The 21,828-nt window shown below is 36.7% G+C and overlaps 1 protein-coding gene across 5 annotated transcripts in view; it reads left to right on the forward strand.

Moving 5' to 3' along the window:
• NAV3 (neuron navigator 3) overlaps positions 1-21,828 on the forward strand; it is a 730,605-nt gene that overhangs the window by 546,051 nt on the left and 162,726 nt on the right. For all 5 annotated transcript variants that reach the window (XM_064491553.1, XM_064491556.1, XM_031463093.2 and 2 more), the window contains 3 exons: positions 3,750-3,818; positions 7,008-7,147; positions 18,076-19,099. In XM_064491553.1, the coding sequence (XP_064347623.1) occupies positions 3,750-3,818; positions 7,008-7,147; positions 18,076-19,099 (1,233 nt within the window). The remainder of the gene's footprint in view (positions 1-3,749; positions 3,819-7,007; positions 7,148-18,075; positions 19,100-21,828) is intronic.

A 21,828-nucleotide genomic window follows, 5' to 3' on the forward strand; every position in this document is an offset into this window, starting at 1 on the left:
AGAAATGTAGCTGATTGATCTAGGAGACATCGAGATATTTACTAAAGATCCTCTGAGTTTAGAATCGAGATTGAAGTATAGAATGAAGATTTGATATAAAAAGAATAGAGGAATAGATTATCTGATGCCTAGGATTATGCTTTTGAAAATATCCATGGCCATGGTACAAAATGTAGAAGATAGGGATAGTGAGTGGACCTGTATCTGAGAAGGAGGAAGAGCAGTTCGAGAGAGAGCGTTGCATTGAGAAAGCTAAGTGAGGTGAGGATTTCTACAAGAAGGAGGGTGTCAACAGTATCTAAAGCAGAAGGACAGAAAATGAGGCATAATTTGAAATGTATAGATTGCACTCTTTGACTTTGGAAAAATGTGTTTTTTCTTCCAAGATTAAACATTTGTGGATATTCTATAGAGCACAGCTTCTACAATTTTATTTTGCATAGGAATCCTGTTAAAATGCAGATTCTGATTCAGTAAATTTGGGATGAGACCTAAGATTCAGCATTTCTAACAAGGGCCAGGTGATGCCAATTTTATTGGTCTGTGGACAACACTTTGGGGCTTTGGTGGCTAATAAAAATAAGTCATCACAATTCAGGATCTGTTTATTTAGAGAAGCTTTCTTTCCTTATAATAAATGGATATTACAGTTCCACATGGGGATTTGCACTGAAGCTGAATTAGATAGTTCTGACAGTTTGGATCCTTCTGTGTATTGAACACCAGATGAGTTTCATCCTTTTTTTTTTTTTTTTTTACTGACTGTCTCTAATCTCCTCTTCCCTTTCATGTTAGGGGAAATAAAAAGCATTCCCTTGATACTTTATTTTATTAGATAGATGAGCAGATACTTCCTTTAGTAGAACCCACAGTGAGTCTCAAAATGTTTATTTTTTTTACTTTTGTTTCTGATACTTTTTGCCACCCATTAGCTTGAGGGAATTTCATATGACATTTCAGGAAAATAATACAAAATCTTCCAACCAGATGTCTGCAAATCCTTAGTTTATTGGTGTTCTCACTCCATTTATCTGCTCCCACTTGCCTCAGAGCTGTGTCTACATGTCCCTTGTGTCTATTTCACTAATAAGTTGCATTAGCTGAACCTACTTACCTGCTTTGTTAGAGTCTGTTTGTAAATCTGAAGCTAGGGAAATGGTATTACAAGCACTGTGTGAAAAAATGCATTTCTCCTACATGGGGAGCCAGAGTCAGGTAAAAAATTAAGAAAAATAAAGGAAGTGGGAGGCATTGTGGAAACTGTTGGGCTTGAGGTAGTGTGATACATGTGAAAATTGAAGGAGAACACAGATGCGAATAAATTTGTAGACATTGAATCAGCATGGCAGGGTATTGATTGCACATCCACAATAATTAAAAGGAAGGAAAAGGGAAGAGTTGACTGTTGAGGTTTCAAGCCCCAAAGCCTAAAGAAAATGATGATCCTGTGAACAGAAATTAAAACATGAAAGAAAGGATCTGATTAGAACTCAGAGGGGATGAAAAAAGAAAAATGGTGCGTTTCATGAGGTAATTGATTTTGAAGGTCATGGAAATGGATAAGTCTTTTGTTCAGTTGATATTGATGACTGGGAGTATGATGCAGACATTAACTCTAGTTTCTAGTAGATTTTACTTGAAAATTTAGGTAAGAATCAAATGAAAGAATGCATACAAGTGTTTGAGGAAAGATGGCATATGAAAAAAACATGTCTTTAGGAGATGGGTAAGGGAAGAGGGTCTGGTGAAGAAAAGAGAAGATGGACAAGAATGATAGTGGGCAAATCAAGTGAGTTTGTTAGTGTTTGTTACAAACGATAGAGACTGAGGAAGGCAGAAGGAACAACATGACCAAATACAAAGATATTAGAATATGGTGAGAATTTTATAAAACTCTTGTGTGCTTCAAATAACAGTTTCACAATTAAGAGGATTGCAGGGCAGAAGCCAGGTTTCAAAGCATGAAAGTAGGAGGGCTTAGTACAAAAATATAGGCAAGAAGTAGAATATTTGCTCATTATCAATTAGAAAATCCATGTGGGCCACAAAACCAAATTGATTTTAACCAAGTTGATTAACCTCTGTAGATTTTATTTTTGTTTTTCCATTTCTATACTAGAAATTATGATACGTCTTTAAAATTGTGGAAGAAAACTCAGTGGGGTGGCTTCAGTCCCACATGTACACTGTTTGGCATCTCTTCTGCTGATATTTGTGTTCAATTTGAAGGGTACAGAATAAAAGACTTAGTGGTGAACCTTTGCGTAGTTCTCTTATTCTTGGGCTGAAAAAGTAGACTGGGAAGTTCACAGATTTTTTTTCTACATTGGGTGATTTTAAATTTAAATTTTGAATTAGTATCTCATTTCTTTGAAACATTTTGGTTTTTATGTTTACAGTTCTCTGATGTGATGGTTGCTGATGTAGTTTGGCCACCTGTGGCCAGTTGTCTCAGAGCCTCGTGCAGTTAGGAGACAATGCACTGTACACAAGTAAGAATATACCGCATATCCAGTGTGAAAAACAAGTGCTCTGCAAAGCTGTCTAGATATGAGAATTTATTTATCCCTCTCTAGCCAGGACCTGTATTGCCCACCAGACTGACTCCATGGAGGAAGAGTTAACTTAGGAAACATGTCACCTTCTTAAGGAATCCTTCCCTTGATGAAATACCCTGTGCTGGGCAGCAAAACACCTGGGTCTGCCTCAGCAGGGCTCCCCATGTCCCTTCCACCCCGATCCCAACACCTCCGTGCTGTTCCTGTTTCCTTGGAGGCCTTGGAAACTGCGCGTGCACAGCAGCTGGGTTCACATAGCCTCACAATTCACCAGAAAAGTGATTCTCCACTCAGACGTCAATCCGTGGCCATCACAGGGCCCGTGAACATGTTCCAGGTCTGCTGGGTCAGCACACTAATGTCAGAACCATTAGGAAATTTAGAAACCAGTTTAAATTAAAACACAACTTCATTTTGTTTATAAATTACCCATTGCTCCTCACAACTTGGTTTAAATAATGCTTTTGGGTGTGTTTTTGACAAAGGTTTTGCTTTTTAAAATCATCAAGAATTGTAATTCAAGATGCCCAGAAATTGTCATCACAAGTTGTGCAGTTTGTTTTTGAAACATAACTCCATGTAATCTCAATTTTTGCATAGATCTTTCTCTCCAGAAATGTCATGTATTGATAACTTCCTTAAAACCTTCTGTCTAGGACTAGAGGTCAACCAGAAATTATTAGGTAAAAACCAAATATTTTAATAATTTGGTTTTCAAAATAATATTTAGATTAAAACAGTATATTAGAAGAGTCTATTAAAGAAAATACTGATTCTCATTTCATACCCTTCTTTTCATTTTAACCTTTTTGAGAAAGAGATCTTTCTATCATGTAAGTCAAACTAGCTTTCCTGATGTTTTCATTGTCATTTACAAAGGTTGGATTTTCTATAAGATGGAATACTACTACTTAAAATAATATTAATAACATCACACAGCCATTATTTTAAAGTCATGGATGACACACTTTATTACCAGTGGTACCCTGCCTTATCTCCTGGTATGTTCATAATCAAAGGTCATGGTGTATATGTTGCATTATCATAATTTTCTAATTAATTTATCCTTTATTCATGTTTATACATGTTCCAATTGCATTTCATTAACTCATAGTTTTCTTGTAAGTTTGTACTTTCTTTCCATGTTCAAAGAATCTCTTTAATTCAATTTCTCTGTTTCTCCTCATACAGTCTGGCAGCCAGATATGCAACTCAGTCTAATCACAGTGGAATTGCAACCAGTCAAAAAAAGCCTACTAGGTCAGTTAATATCTCTAATTTATTGCTTGTTAGTAATAATAAAGTAAATGCCCCGTGATATTTTGTCCTATCATTCTAAATTTTTTTTTTTTTTCAAAAAATGACCTACTTCTGGATGACAAGTTTAGAGTACTGAATTCTTCCAAGCGAATTTCCAGACATCCTTCTCGTGGATGAATGTGTTGTGTTAGATCATTACATGGGTTTGGGTTCTTCTATTTTAGGCTCGTTATATATCGTGCTGTGACTGGGCTGAAGTCTGGGTTCTAGGCTCAGAGAAAGTCAAGGGAAGAAGTTAAATTTGCAGACCCCGTTCTTTCCAGGTCACAAAATCCAGAAGTTATACAACAAGATTGTAATTGCTTTTTGAAATGAGCATGCATTAATGATTGCACATTTTGAAGCAGAATTGAAAAACATGGCAGATTTTTTGGGGGAAGTTAGCACCAGATCAGCCTAGACTGTTCTTGTATCTATAAGAGTTTAAATTGTTCCTTCTTTATGACATATGTATTTCAAATACAGCCTATTTTAATAAATGTCGATGCATTATGTACTGTTTGGAAAATACCGGTATATAAAAATGTGTGGACAGGGTTTGATTACTTTTAAATGTTAAGTTGCTGAAGGCATGATGGTACAGCTAAGTGAGGCCACAGCAAATGTGTTTTGCACCCCTGATTATTATGTGATTAAATGTGCCATCTCACTCACAGGGGAGGTATCTCAGCGGTGGTTTGCTAGTCAGTATTGTAATAGTGAGTCATACGATGCAGTGTTTGACCACAGGGACTGCTTACGATGCCTTGACTTGAAGAATGTGCCTTTTTTCCCTTTGCCTTGGTTTTCTATGTTCATTTCCATAGTAATTAAAATGATTCTGGAGAGGCAAATTAAAAAGGTATTTAATTAAAAAATCAGAAGAAATGATACAAATTAGGATGTGCAAAGAACAGTGACCTGCCATGTTCAGTAACAATTTTTTATTACTTCTAAGACTTATGAATGTAAAATATATTTTAAGTACTTTTTGATTTAATAGAACATCGCTCTTTTTTCATTCTTTCTTTCTTTTTTTTTGACTCTGTTCTCATTTCTCTTTTTATTACTTTGATGAATGATCTGGCGCTCTGGCTGACTGTCAAATTAGGCTAATGAGAAGAGCAAATGGATTTTTTAATTTGCTTTAATTTGTTCTTCTGAGAACTAAATATCACTTGGCTTCATGGGTCACAGTAAACATTAAAATGCATTCTAATTGCTTTCTAGAAACAGGTCAAGTTTCATTGCAAGCAAGGCACATTTTGTGACAAAATTTGTTTATACATGTGAATTTGGAACGAAGTTTCTGAGTCTATAGCTGTGTCTGCAGGACTAGTTCTCAGATTTATTTTGATTGGGACATTTTGCCAAATTAATTCATTGAGTTCTTTCTACACAGTGCAATCACTGGTACTCAAAATTCCTGGTGTCTGTGGTTATCGTGCTATACTTACAAACCCTGTAGACCCATTTGAGCAAAAGTTAAATGCTGGAGTCATTTGGAAAAGATTCTGATCTTGTGGATGACATAACCTCTAGCAAATTAGCTGAAGGAACTATTTACTAACCATATGTATTTAAACTCCAAAATACAGTCAACATTTTGAAACTATTAACTATTCCAAGATATCAACATTCCTGTTTTAAAGCTGGTATCTGTGTTTTCCCAATGTTCATTCCATTTTGCAATCTTTTTACTATTTTTAAAATGTCTATGGTACATAGTTAAGTCTTTGATTTCCTAGTAATCTATGGAGATGATATGTTAAGTAGTATTATAAAGGTGAGTTAAAATTTGAATATTGTAACAACTGATTGTGAAATTGTGGTATTGGGCAATATAACAATCTGTTATATTGGCTCCTTTATTTTAAAAATTTTGTAAAGGAGAACAGTAAAAAAAAAATCTACTGCTACATTTATAAGTTCTGGATTGTTTTTGTTTATTTTTCTTTTAAAATAGAAATTATTAGAGCAGTACACAGTGACAGTCACATGGTGGCAGCAAATACTAGCAAAGATGCTAGCAGCCCTTCATGTCATGTCTTTAAACGTGTCTTAGAATGCCAATCTTAGTTCTTAATTTCCAGTTTTTAATTTATGTGAACTGAGTTTATTATACATACAGAATATATGCTGATGACATGAAATAAAATATAGTAATTGCATATTTTAGGCACAATTCTTGAAATAATTGATACTCGACATTTTAATGTGGAAACTGTTTAAACAGTGAAATAAATGATCCAAACTGATGTATGATTATAGATCAAATAAAATAACTGGAGATCATTAATGTCCTCTAATTTTAAGGTAGTCTGCATATATTTTCCCATGTTCTGTCTTTCCTACCCAAAGGGCAGCTGAAGGTGCTCTCATTGTATATACCTTTTAAAGTGTCATTTGACTAATAGAGATTTTCTTCTGAGACCTGCACCCTTTCCTGTCATGTGACCTACGTGATCAGTTGGCCACACTTCATTAGGGATAACCAGCTAAAGTCTAGGTGCTTACTTTTGGCAAGAGGATGAAAGTTTTCACATGAGACAGGTCAGCTGAGTATGAGCAAACTCATGACCTTGGCCTCCACACCATGTTTTAGATTAACTGACTAGCTTAGATATTCCATAAGCGTTTGCTGTTTGCAATTTGCGCTATAACTTTGTTCTTCTTCGTATTAATGTGCAAGTTAGTTTAGAATACAGCTACTTAAGAAAACAACAATGTCCCCACACGTTGAGAAGAACACCTTAACAGCAACTGAAGGCAGCTGATTAATATCCTGAGAATATAGTAAAGTAGTTTTATTTCCTTTGCTTTTCATGTAATTGTTATAGTGCCTTTAAATCAGTTTTATTCATCGGGGCTGTGATAAGCATGAGTTTTTTGGAGATCAATTTATTTCTAATTACCCTGCATTATTAATATACTTTGGAGGCAAATTTTAATCTATGAAACAAGATTTGCTGAAGATTCTCAAGCCTTGTGTTTAGCCACTTGTCACTTAAACCACCATTTTCTGCTGAGTAGGTTTTAGAACATCATAAATTATGATTTTTCCCATTAACTCTTCCTTGCTCAGAGCCTCCCGTTCCCTATCTTTTCATAACATACAATAATGATGTAATTTTTCTTATACTATTTCAGGCTTCCAGGTCCCTCTAGGGTGCCAACTGCAGGCAGCAGCAGCAAGGTCCAGGGAGCCTCCAATTTAAATAGGAGAAGTCAGAGCTTTAACAGCATTGACAAAAACAAGCCTCCAAATTATGCAAATGGCAGTGAAAAAGGTAAGTGTTCGCCCATTACATCATTATGACACAAGCCTAGAGAATGGGTCTCGTAAATGACATGCTAAATCTAGTATTTAAGCAGTGTTACAGCACTGGGAATGGGAATGCTAGCAGTGAAATTTCTGATATTACCTACTGTCTCCTTCTGAATTCCTGCTTTCTTACAGGACCTTTCTTACCTAAAGAACATTTTCAGGAAATAAAGTCATTTATATTAAAATGGTTAATTCTATCTCCAAGTATAAAATCTGTTTCTCAAAAAGAGTTCCTCCTGGATGTGTATAAATAGCATTTTCACTTGTCTTCTGATGTTTTTATGAACGCTTATCCTGAAATTATAAATCCATACTTAATTTTGTTGAATCCATAGTTTTAGTTAACATCAGTCCCATAAATGTTTTAGGCAGTTAACGGTTGGAGTGTCAAAAATTAAGACATAATTATGAAGGATGTTTAATCTTTGAAAAGCAGCAGGATAGATAAGTATAATGACCTGAGTTTCTCCTATAAGAGACAAATTATTTATGTTTGTTTTATTTTCTTGAAAGCGTGTGTGATAGACGTATCAAATCACAACAGAAAGAAAGGACAGTTAGTGGAAGTCTGTTAAAGCTGTATTCACTCTATGATACGCAGTTCTCTGTAATGTGCACAGTGTGTATTTAAAGAGGTGCTGACTTGAGACATCCCTGTGGAGTCTGCCTACAAGTGGGAGGTGGTGCTGTTTACATCGAAACCATGAGAAAATCAAGAACCTATCTTGTTGAGAGCAGTGTGACTGAGTGAGGGGCTCTGGCATTCTGACAGATTATGATGGAGTGTTTTCAAATCATTAAAACTTCTCTTCATAGTATTTAACTCTCCATGAAACAAGGCATGAAATTCAAAAGTGACAAATAGACTTAGTTGAACAGCTGGCAAATTTGGTTCCACTGATTCAACCAGGTAGAAACTTCTTTGCTCCTATTAGGTCATTTCAGATTGTTTCATAGAAATGATCTGATGAGACTTCTCTTACTCAGACATGAATTGACAGGGGTGATTTATGAATTAGACACTTTTATGGAAATGCCCTACTCATTAAAACAAAACTGGACAGGCTGCAAATCCCTGGTCAGCAAAGCAGTGTATCTTGATTCCTGTAATAGCTCCAGTTCTTGAGTTGAATGAGAAAAGAAGAAAATAGTATATATTTGGAAGTTAGGATTTTGGCTTTAAAATAAAGTATAAAACCTTTGATTTGAGAAACTAAGAAACATCACTGAAGACTTATACTTCTGAAGCGAGGTAGGGGACTACAGTTTCTCATCGGAAGAACATCTCCCTTATTTTGTAACTTTCCTAGAAAGCATCTTACAAGGCCTGTATGTGCCGTGAAATTCTAAGGGCAACTAGGTGTGTTTAGACAGAGATTTGCCGAGTGGACTGCTCAGGGTTCCAATTTGGCTACGTGATACTACAGTTATACAATATTTTTGCAAGAAATGAATAATAACATTAGGAAAGAGACCTAGAAGTGCTCTGGATGCCCTAACACTTTGATATCATAATGTGTTTTTCTGCCACATCAGATGCTTTTCTACATATCTGGTGTGTAGAAGAAAAAAATCCAAAGGTAACCAAGTATTCATATTTTTCCACAGCCATTCAGCCTCTTTTAGGTCTGTCTAGGATGCAGTGCAAAATTAGAAAGTAGCAATCTTTACAGTAACCACAAGGTGGAGACAGATGACAAGCATTATGAGGCTTTTGACGGTAATAAGCATAGCTCCTTAGGTGCCTGTAGACAGCAAAAGACAAGAGCTTTCATGGTGAATTAGCCATTACTTTTAATTCCAACTAAGTAAAATTCCAAAACATTTAAAGTGTATGATCTCCCATTCACAAATATTTCTGATACATCAAGTGTAGGCATTAAATGCCTGTAAACTGCCGATACTAATTAAAGCATGGATCACATTATAGGATATAATACAGCCAGCCATCTGGAGTTTGTTTTACATGCTATATGGCATTTTCTGTTAACATGGAATTAGAACTTCATGTCAGTAATCCAGTATCACTGCTTCTAAGTTAATCGTTGTGTCATGCTAGCTTCTATTTCCAAAATATTAAATTACAAGAGCAAACAAAATAAAAATTAATGTTACATATGAAACAATTTATAATTTAGCCTTTTGGCTCTTCCAGTGGTACTTTTTTTTTTGGATGAGCATGTTTTGTTTGACCTTTTTGACATGGAAATTTGTACTGGTAACATAAAATATGAAAATATAAGATTCCATCTGCTGACAGGTCGATCTCTGTGACAAACTAGTTTGTACATATATCCTGGGCGTGACCAAGTAAGGTGAAAATTAAACAAGAATTTTCAAAGATTGCAGTAGTATAATGACATAATTCAGAAGGTATTAACTTGAGTATTCTAATTGCCATTCCTTTTTAGTTAATAGAAATTATAATATTTAAATTTAATAAATTATTCTTACTTGAAAAATTAACCAGACTGTCTGTAAATGTGCTCCCTGAATGCTTCTAAGTGAAAATGTACTTCCCACTTTTTTTATAACAAGTCTCAGATGATGAGTTATGACTCAATTGAGGAATCTTGAGAATTTGTAATAGACACTAAATGTTTATTCACACTGAAAATAATTTCACTTCTTTCTTAAAAAACATACTGTTGAAAGCCCAGTAGCGTTTCGCATGTATGGGGTTGTAAAAAGAGCTTATTTGCAAATTGTGTGACTTACCTAATGAAAGGAAATCAATAGAGAATCACAAATTGCACTTCAAATGCGTCTAATACCATTTTTTTAAATAATGCCATTCAAAAAATAGTTTGCTCATCTCACCGAATGAATTAAAATGTCAGTGAACATGGCCACAGATTAATTATCACTTGCAGAGAAGGCTGAAATAGAAATGTTAAAATGGAAAGTAATACCATCCTGCCAGTCTGTCGGAAAGCGGGAACAAATTTCTCAGAACAAATGGTGAAATGAAGATACCATTGTTTGCAGGGAAGCATTTCTTGTGCGAGTCTGAGTTTCTTCTCTCGGTGACCTGCCACTCAGAAACTGACTATGAAAAATATGCTCTGATACCAGCATTTGTCAACTGGCCCATGCAGCCTAGGTGATTACTCTAGACAGGGATACGCTTTAAAGAAAAACCAAATATCTGTTCACTGGAAATCAAGGATCTTTTAAAAAAAAAAATACCCTGGTTCATTTGAACATACATTTTACATGCCTGAAGCAAATTAAATTAAGAAATAATTCTTGTTTTATAAAACGTAGGTGATAAATGTGAAAAAGGCTGAACAGTTTAGTATTACTAGGGTTGTAAATATCTCTAGCTTTATTTGGAATTCAGTTTCTGAATTATGATCTGTAAACAGTAATTCCTTGACAGAGTTTGTTGTGAAAGGGATGTTTTTCCGTGTTGCTAAGAAACATGCCACAGTACCAGCGGGCCTGCTACCGTCTTCTTAATTGTTTCTCCCATGTGGTTCTTACCTTGTACCTGTTCATCTAAAGAAGAGGAGATTCCTCTTCTGTCCTCCTGGATTCTAACGAAGTATCTTCCAGTGTGGAAGCACTTTCTTTCATTTACACTCAACATAGATTCAGTAGGATTGATACGGAGAATTTGGCAACATTGAAGTTGAACTTTTTAAAACTGTAGGTTTTACGTGAATGCAGTATTAGTCATGGAATTTGACCGTTAAAACATAGTTATGCAGTTCTCACACACTTTTTTTTTAATCACCCTGAAATTACTATAAGATCAAAGAACTGAACTGTCTTACTTTCTTTTCAAGGCGATGCACGTATGTTTTATTTATTATATTCCTTTTCTCAGGTTTTAATTATGTGTTCCACCATGACTTTTTGCTTTATTTCCTTAATATTTACACAAATATACAATATAATGTTAACATGGTAATTTCAGGTTAATCTTAGGAATTTTCATGAGGCAAAATAATTAGGTACATAAATCAAGGGATCTGAATAAACAAACTTGGGCATGTATGTTGTTTATGTATGTGTGCATGCCCGCACACGGAGGTGTACGCATATTATACATGCCTGTACATGCATTACATACTTTAAAAAAAAAAAACTGGCTGGTAAATTGAAGCCTCCCTGCATTTTGCAATACTCCACAAAGCTGCACTTTCCCATTACAAATGGTACAGTATGTGCGTGTGCAGGATGGACAGTGCCTCTAGGGTCCCTGTGATGCTATCCCATGTTTTTGCTGAGTCATCATAAAATGGATGATTGAGCTATTTTGCAAGCCATCGTTTATGGAAGACAGTGTGCTGAGGTGACAAGGGGCCAGTGGGTAGCAAGACATCTTTAAATTTGAATGCTACTTTTTTTTAACTTTCAAAATATTCAACGTATTTCGGTATATCATTGCACAATGAGAGTCTAAGTTAATTATTCACCACACTCACTGCCACGGTCACGTTGATTCATCAGTCCCTTCCTTCCATAATGATCTGTGATGCTGAAGCTGTCCCATATTTAGCAGGGACCATGTATGTCGCTGAGCACAGTGTCTGCTATGCAGTGACTACTTTGGAAAGAGTGATGCTGGTGTCATCTTGGTTGTTGTTGTTACTTTGTGTATTTTCTGTTGCTTCATGAGTGAAAGCTGGTTTGCTCTAAGCAGCACATAACTCAGTGAAGGAGAGAGAACTGACTGAGGTGTCCCTTGCTCCTCTCACAGACTGGTATCACTGCTGGCCACATGGCCCTAAGCTCTTGAAGCCATCATCTTTCTCTAAACTTCCCATATGCCTGTTGTGACTGCCGCATTTACCTCCATGTATTAATTTTAGAACTAGATTGGCATCTTTCCCAGGTCATCCAAGTTATCTTTTTTTTTTTTTTTTTGGAAAATGAGATAACTAAAACTTAAGTCTGCAAAATGTAGATGTTTTCTAATCAGGAATTAAAATCTATTCTTACATCACCTCAGAAGCATGGTGCCAAGTAGGATGCCGAAGGAGAGAGTATACAGTGTACTGAATACTGAGTGTCTTGTGTGATATTATCCCCATTTATATTCTGCTCATTGAGGAAGATGGAAACCCACATTTCAGGGTGTTACCCAGTTACCTTCACCATTGTGTCAAACATGTGGCTTTGTGGAGAGCCATACCAGCAGCAAACGTTTGGAAAGGAGATTCAAAAGCCACCAAATGTTGGAGTCACATAAGCCAGGGTTCCACTTTGAGTCTGTCTTCTCTAAGTTTTACTATATGTATGATTTGAAGCAAGTTACTTTCTCTTTCTTCAAGTTTCTCATTTATAGCAAGAAAAGTCATACATATGTTGCAAATTATTACGGGTTTAAATCAAATGCATGTGTGAAGACTTGCCATGTGATACCATGTATCAAAGTACTTGGGAAAAGCAAGCAGATGACAAGTCATCTTATTTGGTTGTAGCGGAGTTGGTGGTGGTGGATGTGGGTGGGAGAAGAAGGGGAGGGAAGGGAGAGGAGGTGGAGGAACCATTCTTTTTGGAGGCCAGAGATTAGAATCAGCCACAGGCAGAGAGAAGCCCTGCAAATGCAGGACACAGATTTATTGCAGGGATACCTGTTCTCTGCCACATACCCGGGTAACCATTCGTTCATAGTCGGAAGCTGAGTTAACAACACTCAGAAATGTATCTGTGAGACCAGGCTGCTCACTATTGAATATACACGTGGCGGAGAGACAGAGACTAGACTTTGCGGCAGCATCCACTCTGCAGGAGCTGCGGACGCTGCCATTCGAGCTGCTTTTGTACAGCCTTTCTTATGAGGGGTCCAGAGAGACGCTCATTATTCCGATGCTTCCCGGGTGCAGGGTGACCTATGATGCGTGCTCTTAATGAAACCTGAAGCACCTCCTGGCTGCTGTATGGAGATGAGCTCGGGACCGACTTCGAGTTGAGCTCAGAGAAGTGTCTTTTATGTGTGTACTCCTCCAAGATAGATTTCGCAGCTGTTGCTGTGACCATGACTGTGGGTTGGAGATGGGTGTTACAATTTGGAATCCCTTGTGTCTCATTTTTGGGTGTCGTGATGTTGAAATCCCTCTGTACTTGAACTCCTCCAGCAGTCTGTCTAGCTAATGTCTGCTCACTTACAAAGCATCCTGACTGGTCCTTTTTACCCTCTCTTCTCATCTTCACCAAAGCTCACAGGCAGAAAAGGGTAGGAGTCCCCGGACTTCTTTTGTTTAATTATAGTTGATTTACAAAATGCTGTGTTAGTTTCTGGTGTACAGCATAGTGATTAAGTTATACATATATATTCTTTTTCATATTCTTCTTCATTATAGGTTATTATAAGTTATTGAACAGAGTTTCCTGTGCTATACAGCATGACCTTGTTGTTTGTCTATTTTGTATATAGTGTTGTGTATCTGCTAATTGATCCCTCCCCACTCCCTTCCCCCTTTGGTAACCGTAAGTTTGTTTTGTATGTCTGTGAGTCTGTTTCTGTTTTGTTAATGAGTTCATTTCTGTCATCTTTTAGATTCCACATATAAGTAATATCATATGACACTTGTCTTTCTCTGTCTGATTTAACTCAGTTAGTATGATCATCTCTAGGTCCATCCTGACTTCTTAACCTAGTTACAGAAACAAAGAAGACACGCACTAAATATGTGGTTATAAAGGACACTAGGTAAACCTGATGGGCTCCTTTTGATTTTACGGATCCTTCACCACCAATTGCCAAGCATTTAGGGGGACTATTAATTCTGCACAGCTATGGAATATGTAGTGAGTTTAGCCAATATGGATGCTGTCATAAGAAAGAACTCATTAAAGCTGAGAATGTCAGCAATTGCTGTGATTTCCAAGTCTGTTCAAATTTTAACTCAAAACATGGTCTGTGACCTGCAGCATCAGGCATCCTATGGGAGCTTGTTAGAAATGCAAAATCTCCGCACCCCGCACCGCCCGCAGATCTGCTGAATATGTGCATTCAGTAGGATCCTCAGTGACTTAAAGGCACATTAAAATTTAAGCCCACTTTTGTTAAACACTTAAAATGTCAGACATTCTAAGAGGATTATAGAGCTCGGGCTCGAGCATCACACCCCATGGGGTCAGATCCCAGCTCCACCACACACTCCTCACTAGCTGTGCACCACTGAATGAGTTGTTTAAGCTCTCAAAGCTTCGGTTTCCACAAGGGTGAAGTAGAAATAGGAGCCCTTCCCCAAGAAAGGGAGACAAAGTAACTGAGTATGAAACTGTCAAAAACAAATAAACAAAAAAACAAAAACAGAAAAGAAATAGGAGCCCTTCCCTCCTCATCAGGTTGTTGGGAACACTAATGTGAAATAATATAAGGAACTTTCAATAATGTGCCAGTCAGCATTTTTATATTTGTAACAATTATTAATATTCTTTTCATTATAGAATAAGAAATATCACAAATAACTTTTGAGATCAATGTAAGAAAGGGAAGATAAATTCAATAGGATGCCATCATGTTCCTCTTAACAATAACACAACAAACTATACTTTGATTTTGGGCAGATACGATGTTTCTTTCCAACTCCATCTCCCACTATATGTATGTACGTATTTTTAAAATGTAAATGGAGTACATTTTTACATAGTTTCCTACAAAAAATATATATCCCTACTGCCTTGAATGCCTGCATATCTCCCTTAGCTCATGTGCCTTGATCTTATTTAATATTGTACAGCCCTTTGTGTACTTCTGATCTCTACCATTTTGTTTCCCACCTCCTACTCGTTTAATGTTTAATATATGCCATTCATCTTTTATGAGTCTTGTTTCTTCCCTTTGACGAGACTGGAGAGTCTTGCACAGAATAGCCACTCAGTAAATATTAACAGATGTGCTAGATACAAGTTCTAGAGATTGTAGGAACTGAATAATATTGATTAATATTTCTGTAAACAGTAGAAAAATAGAGCTATATATGTTGGAGAGAAATCAGCAAAATGATGAAGTCACTGTGTGAAATGCATGGACATGTCTACAAGTCACAGAACTTGAGAAAATGCATTTTGTTTGGAGTTATTCTTAGTTTCCAGTTGAATCTAGGTAATTGAGAAATAAAGTTCACTTCATCAAGTTCTGTTAAAGGCATTCATTTGATATGCACTATTTTCTATGTTTCTCTGTTTGTTGAATAATATTATAATTGATAAGCCATTGTACTTACCCTTATATATTTGAAAAATAGTATAGTGGTTGACAGAGTTAACTTAGAAACCGAGCTAAGTTCACTCCTCAGTTCTGTCACTTACAGATTGTGTTCACTTTGGCGAAGTTATTTAAGCTCTTTGTGCTTCAGTTTCTTCATGAGCAAAATGAGGGAAATACAATTTTCATGCAGTTGTTGGAAGGATTGAGCTAATGTATGCAAATAGTTCAGTGCTCATCACATGGTAGGTACTGTGTGCACAGTATAAAACTACGCATAATACAGGCATGGTCTTTGCTTTTATGGAATGTACGTGCAGTGCAGTGCAGTGGGGAAAATGGGCGATTACAGTGGACTTACAATGGCTATAATAGAAGACATAATTAGCTATCAAAGAGTGTAGCAGAGTCACCTCATCCAAAGTTGGTGCTTGGAAGAGGGTCAGAGGTGAGGACAATGTTTTTGTGTTTGTTTTTTCCCAGAGGAAGTGAGGTCAAAGTGAGACCTGACTAATTAGTAAGAGTTATTCTGAAGAAGTGTTTGGTAGGCATTTCTATGTATAGGTAATCAACCTGCTGTATCTGCTACTGAGAATGATTCAAATCATGGTAAAATGTTCACAGGCTCTGAAAGGGATCTGTATGTGAAATAAATTTGGAATTACCTATACTTAAAACAGATAGAAGTAGAAGACTGAGATTCATTCACTGAGAGTGAACGTATTTGAGACAGTGGACGTTTTGGCTCTTGTTGGACTTGTCTGGAATTAGTCAAATTAGTTTTTCAAAACACCTTAGTGTTTGTGTATAAACCAAATGGAGTCCTACAAATATTCTAGAAATGGATGCAACTGCACACTTCACATGAATACTAGAAAAGATCAGTGTATCATATGCTTTAAAATTTAAATATATCATGTAAGAATTTTGACTTATCAGTAAACTACTATATTTTAATCCAGAGTGTATATGTACAGTCTTAACACTAATTTTCACCAGTTAAAATAAGGAATCATAGAAAGGTAGTGAGACTGAGAAGTCAATGTTGGTGTACCAACTTGTTTAAGAAAGCTTAATATATATATATATATATATATATATATATATAAAAAAAGAAAGCTTAATATAAAATACATTTGTCTATACTGTTATTGATAATATAAACTTCAAAATTCTATTGCATTATATTAGGCACACTTAAAAACAAAACTCACACAAATGTTTAACAATTCGACCTCTTTTCCTATCTCTAATTCTTTATTAACTTTTTTTGTCTGTAAATTTCTTCTTCTGAAAAATGGGTAAGACAGTTACTCTATACCAATTGGCTTAATTTCATATTGTTTATCATGCATTTTGATACCTTTGAAGAAAACATTTAAAAGTAAAAGCATTGTAGTTTTATATTTATGAAAAATAGAATTGTATAGGGTATATTTCCTGAATATTATGAAAGGATTTTTTTAATAAAATATTTCCTTTGGACATTTCATCAAAAATAGCTTTGCATTTATTTGTCAATACCTAGTATGTTAGCAGGAGCAATGTTGCCTCCTTTACGTAAATATTTAATTTAATCATTTATCACTCCATTTCTCAAAAAAAAGGATGAAAGAGGAAGGTATTTACGGTAGATGAAACTTAAGGTAAATAATATGACTGGAATTATAGTTCCCGAATGTTAACATTTATACTGAGACCTTTCCACTCCAAACTCAGTTATTTTTTTATTCCATACACTGTTATAAAATCTCTTTTTGTTTTAGTTTTTCATGCTTAAACATAAGACTTGTAATCAGGCATTAATCAGTGCTAAAACAGTTGTATAAAAATTCATATCATAGTGAGATTTCTGAGTGGAACGTAGGTAAACACTAGTGCGTTGTAAGTACTTATATGACAATAGTCCTAATTTTCTTATAGCCTCCAAAAAGTAACTTGATTTTTTATTAGAATTTAAAGTCTGTTGGGCTACCATTGTAGGCTGCAGGTGTGCTAGTTAAGAGCACAGCCTCTCGAATCAGTTCAAGTCCATGCTGAGTGACTTTGGACAGCTTATGTAAGTTCTTTTGCTTCTGTTTTATAAAATTATTTGTATAATTGGGATGATAATATTAATATATACCTTATAGGATTGTTATAAAAATCATATATATTACTATATATATGTATTTCTTAATAGATTTTTGATCCATATAACCATACCTTTGAATACTTATTTTATACAAGTAAAAATAAACATTATTAACAAAAAGCTAAATCATGATTCAAAAGCAGATTTAATCAGATAACAATAAGTCGGGCTCCTTGTAAGTTACAGCAATTTCTTAATATTGGTTTTATAAGGCCACGTGGAATATCTGTTTACTGCTGTGAGCTCCAGTAGTAGTTGGAAAAAATACAGAGAACTGTGTTGGTGAGGGATAGTGTTTTATTCATCTTTAGGCATCTGCGACCAGCAAAATTAATTTGGGTAAGACTAATTTTAGAATGGGGAAAAAAGTGTTGTTTTTTTCCCTAAAAATCAATGCCTCTCAGGCATGGAATGTCTGATATATGGTACACAGCCGCATCACAGAAATGATCGATGCCACATAGCATGTCAGCTTCCAGTTCAGAGGAGAGTCTTCTCTGGGCCTGTAGTTAGGTACACTCAGTTGTGTGATGTAAGTGATCAAAAACTAATCAGCCTTCAAACAATGTTTGTTTTTAACCACAACCAGATTCCTCCAAAGGACCTCAGCCATCTTCAGGTGTAAATGGTAGCATGCAGCCCCCCGGCGCGGCTGGGCAGCCCCCTGCCTCCGCCATCCCTTCTCCCAGCACCAGCAAGCCCTGGCGCAGCAAGTCCATGAACGCCAAGCACAGCGCCACCTCCACCATGCTGGCCGTGAAGCAGGCGAGCCCGGCCACCTCCCCCACACCGTCTGCAGACAGACTGAAGCCCGCTGCCTCAGAAGGGGTCAAAACAGCTCCCTCGGGACAGAAATCCATGCTTGAGAAATTCAAGCTGGTCAACGCCCGGACTGCTTTACGCCCCCCACAGTCTCCCAGTTCAGGACTCAGTGATGGTGGGAAGGAGGACGATGCCTTTTCTGAATCTGGTGAGATGGAAGGTTTTAACAGTGGTCTGAACAGCGGTGGCTCAACAAATAGCAGCCCCAAAGTGTCACCTAAATTAACCCCTCCAAAAGCTGGAAGCAAAAATCTCAGCAATAAAAAGTCTTTGCTACAGCCAAAGGAAAAAGAGGAAAAGGGCAGGGACAAAACTAAAGTGTGCACTGAAAAACCAGTCAAGGACGAGAGAGATCAGGTGATGGAGCCGGCTCCAAAAAAGGCCTCTAAAATTGCAAGCTTAATCCCAAAGGGCAGCAAGACGACGGCAGCCAAGAAGGAAAGCTTAATCCCATCCTCCAGTGGGATTCCGAAACCTGGCTCCAAGGTGCCCACGGCGAAGCAGACCATTTCCCCTGGCAGCGCAGCAAGCAAAGAGTCTGAAAAATTCAGGACTACCAAGGGAAGCCCTTCCCTGTCTTCACCTAAGCCCATCACCACTGAGAAAGCAAGCACATCCAATTGCCCTGCTCCTCTGGAAGGAAGGGAGGCCAGCCATGCTTCCCTGGCTGGTTCCTGTGCCGCGCCCGGGGCGCAAGGCAGTGCGCAGGGCGGAAATGGTGCTGTCCAACTCCCTCAACAGCAGCAGCACAGCCACCCCAACACCGCCACGGTGGCTCCCTTCATTTATAGGTAAGGCGGCCCCTGCACTTCCACAGCTGTACACACTGACTCTCAGGGAGGTTGCCGAGTCCTGTTTCACATGGGCATTTTGGAACAGAATTTCATTCTGAAGATAGAGATTTAGAATTGGGTTTTTTCAAGAGAAAGCCTCCTGTATCCTCCAACCTGCTAGTCCCCTCCCCCGCTTCCCCTCCCCCGCTTCCTTTCTCCCTTTCCTCCTCTCCTCCCCTCCTCCCCTTCCTTCCCCTCCCTTCCCCTCCCCTCCACCTAAGAACTAGAATCTGCCTTTGAAAGTTAACCTATTTATTGTCAAAGGCAAAATAGAACCCAGATGCCATGACTTTCTCCTGTGTCTATTACTCTCACTGCTACTACTGTCATGGTTATTGTTAGTCTTTTAAAATAATTCTCATTTTTATAGAGTTTAGAGATATTTTTGTTTTCACTCATGGGAGAAAGTGTACCATAATAGTAAAGAGGAAGAGCTCTGGAACCAGGCAGGTGTAGACTTAATGCCCATCTCTGCCATTTACTATCTATATGACTTTAGAGAAAGAACTTAATTATCTCTTAGTCTCATTATTTTCAGCTGTCAAATAGGAATAGTAGGATCAACCTTGCAGAGTTGGGAAGAATAACAGACATGATGCATATAAGATGCATACTCTATATTCTGGGATTTTGTGCATGTCTTTTAAATGTTATTTATAAGGCATTGCTTTCTCAACATCAAATTTATATTAATTTCCCATAGCATCATATGTTTCTAGGTGAAAATAATAATCTATATAATGATTATATTTATACCTTGTTAACTTTGTTTTTGCATATATTTATTTATATTTTACTTTTCACATATTAAAATATATACCATATGCTGTATTTTTAAATATATATTCTACTAGACAGTTACAAAGAGAACATTTTGCTTGTTGTTCTGGGGCAAGTGTTAATCAATCAGAAACGAATCAGTGTTGCTGTGTCTTCATTTTTATTCACTGTCCTTTCAGTGAGGAGATGGTTAGGGAGGAGGAATGTCTGCACTTTGGGCAAGTGTACGGTTTGACAACAGGAAAAATAGGATGTAGGACCTGCTGCAGTTAGGAAAAGGTCAAGTGTACGTGGTCTAAAAATTTATTAAATGTATGGTTTTTTAAGTAAAGAAAATCATTACAATGATTTATTTTCCCTCAATGAAAAAACCTAAGTGCTTTGTTTAAGTCCTTTTTTCTGGGGCTTTATATACTCATGCAAACAAATGTATAATTATTGTATTTCAGGTCTTGGGCTCCCTCATTTAAGTCTGCTATTCTGACTTAGTAGCAATAATTCATTTAAAGCCTTTGTATTTGGATCACATGGGAGTCTGCAGATATGTCTAACTCCAGAGACCCTCTCTGACAGAGGAGAAATTAAGATGTCAAAATCAATCCACGTTTCAAAAGTATAACAACAAATTATAAAGTTTAAAATATGTCATGTGCAGCATACTTGTGGATCTCAGATATATTCTGTAAAAAAAAAAATCAGTCATGTTGAATCACCACAGATGAATTTCACAGGAAAGTATAAATCTAAGCAGAAAGAATATATCCACTAGTTTACAAGTTTCTTTCTATAAGGAGCAACAAGCTTTTCTGTTTGTTTGTAATAATCTATCCAGTGGATACAGACTTAGTGATTTTCGTTTGAAAGTGAGACCTTTGCTATTTAAAAGAGGAAACAGCACAGCTTAGAGGTTAAAATGTGGATCACTGTGTGACCTTGCCAAATTCCCCAGCCTCTTTGAGTTTCCATTTACCCTCTTTAAAATGAAAATTATATAAGTGATGTAACATAGCCAAGCAGCTAGGATTACTGGCCGCAGAGGCCGTTTGCTCTGCCATTGGTCAGAAACAGCACCTTGTGCTGTCAAGACAATGGCCCCAAGAGCCAGGTTACCTGGGTTAGAATCTCGATGATGCCGTTTATTAGTCATGTGACTTTGTATGTCTTTGAAGACTCTGAGCTTCCATTTTGTAATCTGTAAAATGGGGGTGCATATGACAGAAGCTTTCTCATAAGGCTATTTTGAAGATTAAGTGAATTCATATTTATTTAGGGCTTAGAACAGTACCTGAGACATAGTCATATCCTTCCCCTCATAGCCTTCCCCAAACTTCAGTTTCTAATTCTGTAAAGTGAGATAGAATAGCTACCTATTCAGTTGTTTTAAAGTTTAAATAAGGCAATCTTGTGAAAAGACTTTAATACAGAGCCAGATTCAGAGTAAATTGCTTATAAATGTCAGTAATTGTTTGTATTATTATCAGTAATATAAAGTATTTGAAAACAAGCAAAGCCATCTAATAAGAAGATTTCACATCATCATCTGCACATGAGGCAAAGGTTGCTTGAGGTATTTTATAAATTCAGAATAATTTTATAAATGATAATATATATCCTCTCAAGGTAGAGTAGTCAATATTCAAGCTTTTTAGCTGTCAGTGAAAGATCTGTCATAGAGTCATGTCATTTGGCTTATGTGACCCCCAGTAGCCTTTCAACTCTGACCGCTTCAACATCATTTAAGAATTTTTCTTGCAAAATCCCTGACAGAGTTTTCTGGAGCTGCTAACCGCTTGCTAAGATAATAGTAATAATTTACTATTTTATAATGGTATTTGTTGAGTACTTTAGTGCACATCTTTGTGTTGCAAGATTTAAGTTTAAATTCTCGCCATAAACCCATGAGAAAG

The sequence above is a fragment of the Camelus dromedarius genome, chromosome 11 (genome assembly GCF_036321535.1).
Source record: "Camelus dromedarius isolate mCamDro1 chromosome 11, mCamDro1.pat, whole genome shotgun sequence".
NCBI classification, from domain to species: domain Eukaryota; kingdom Metazoa; phylum Chordata; class Mammalia; order Artiodactyla; family Camelidae; genus Camelus; species Camelus dromedarius.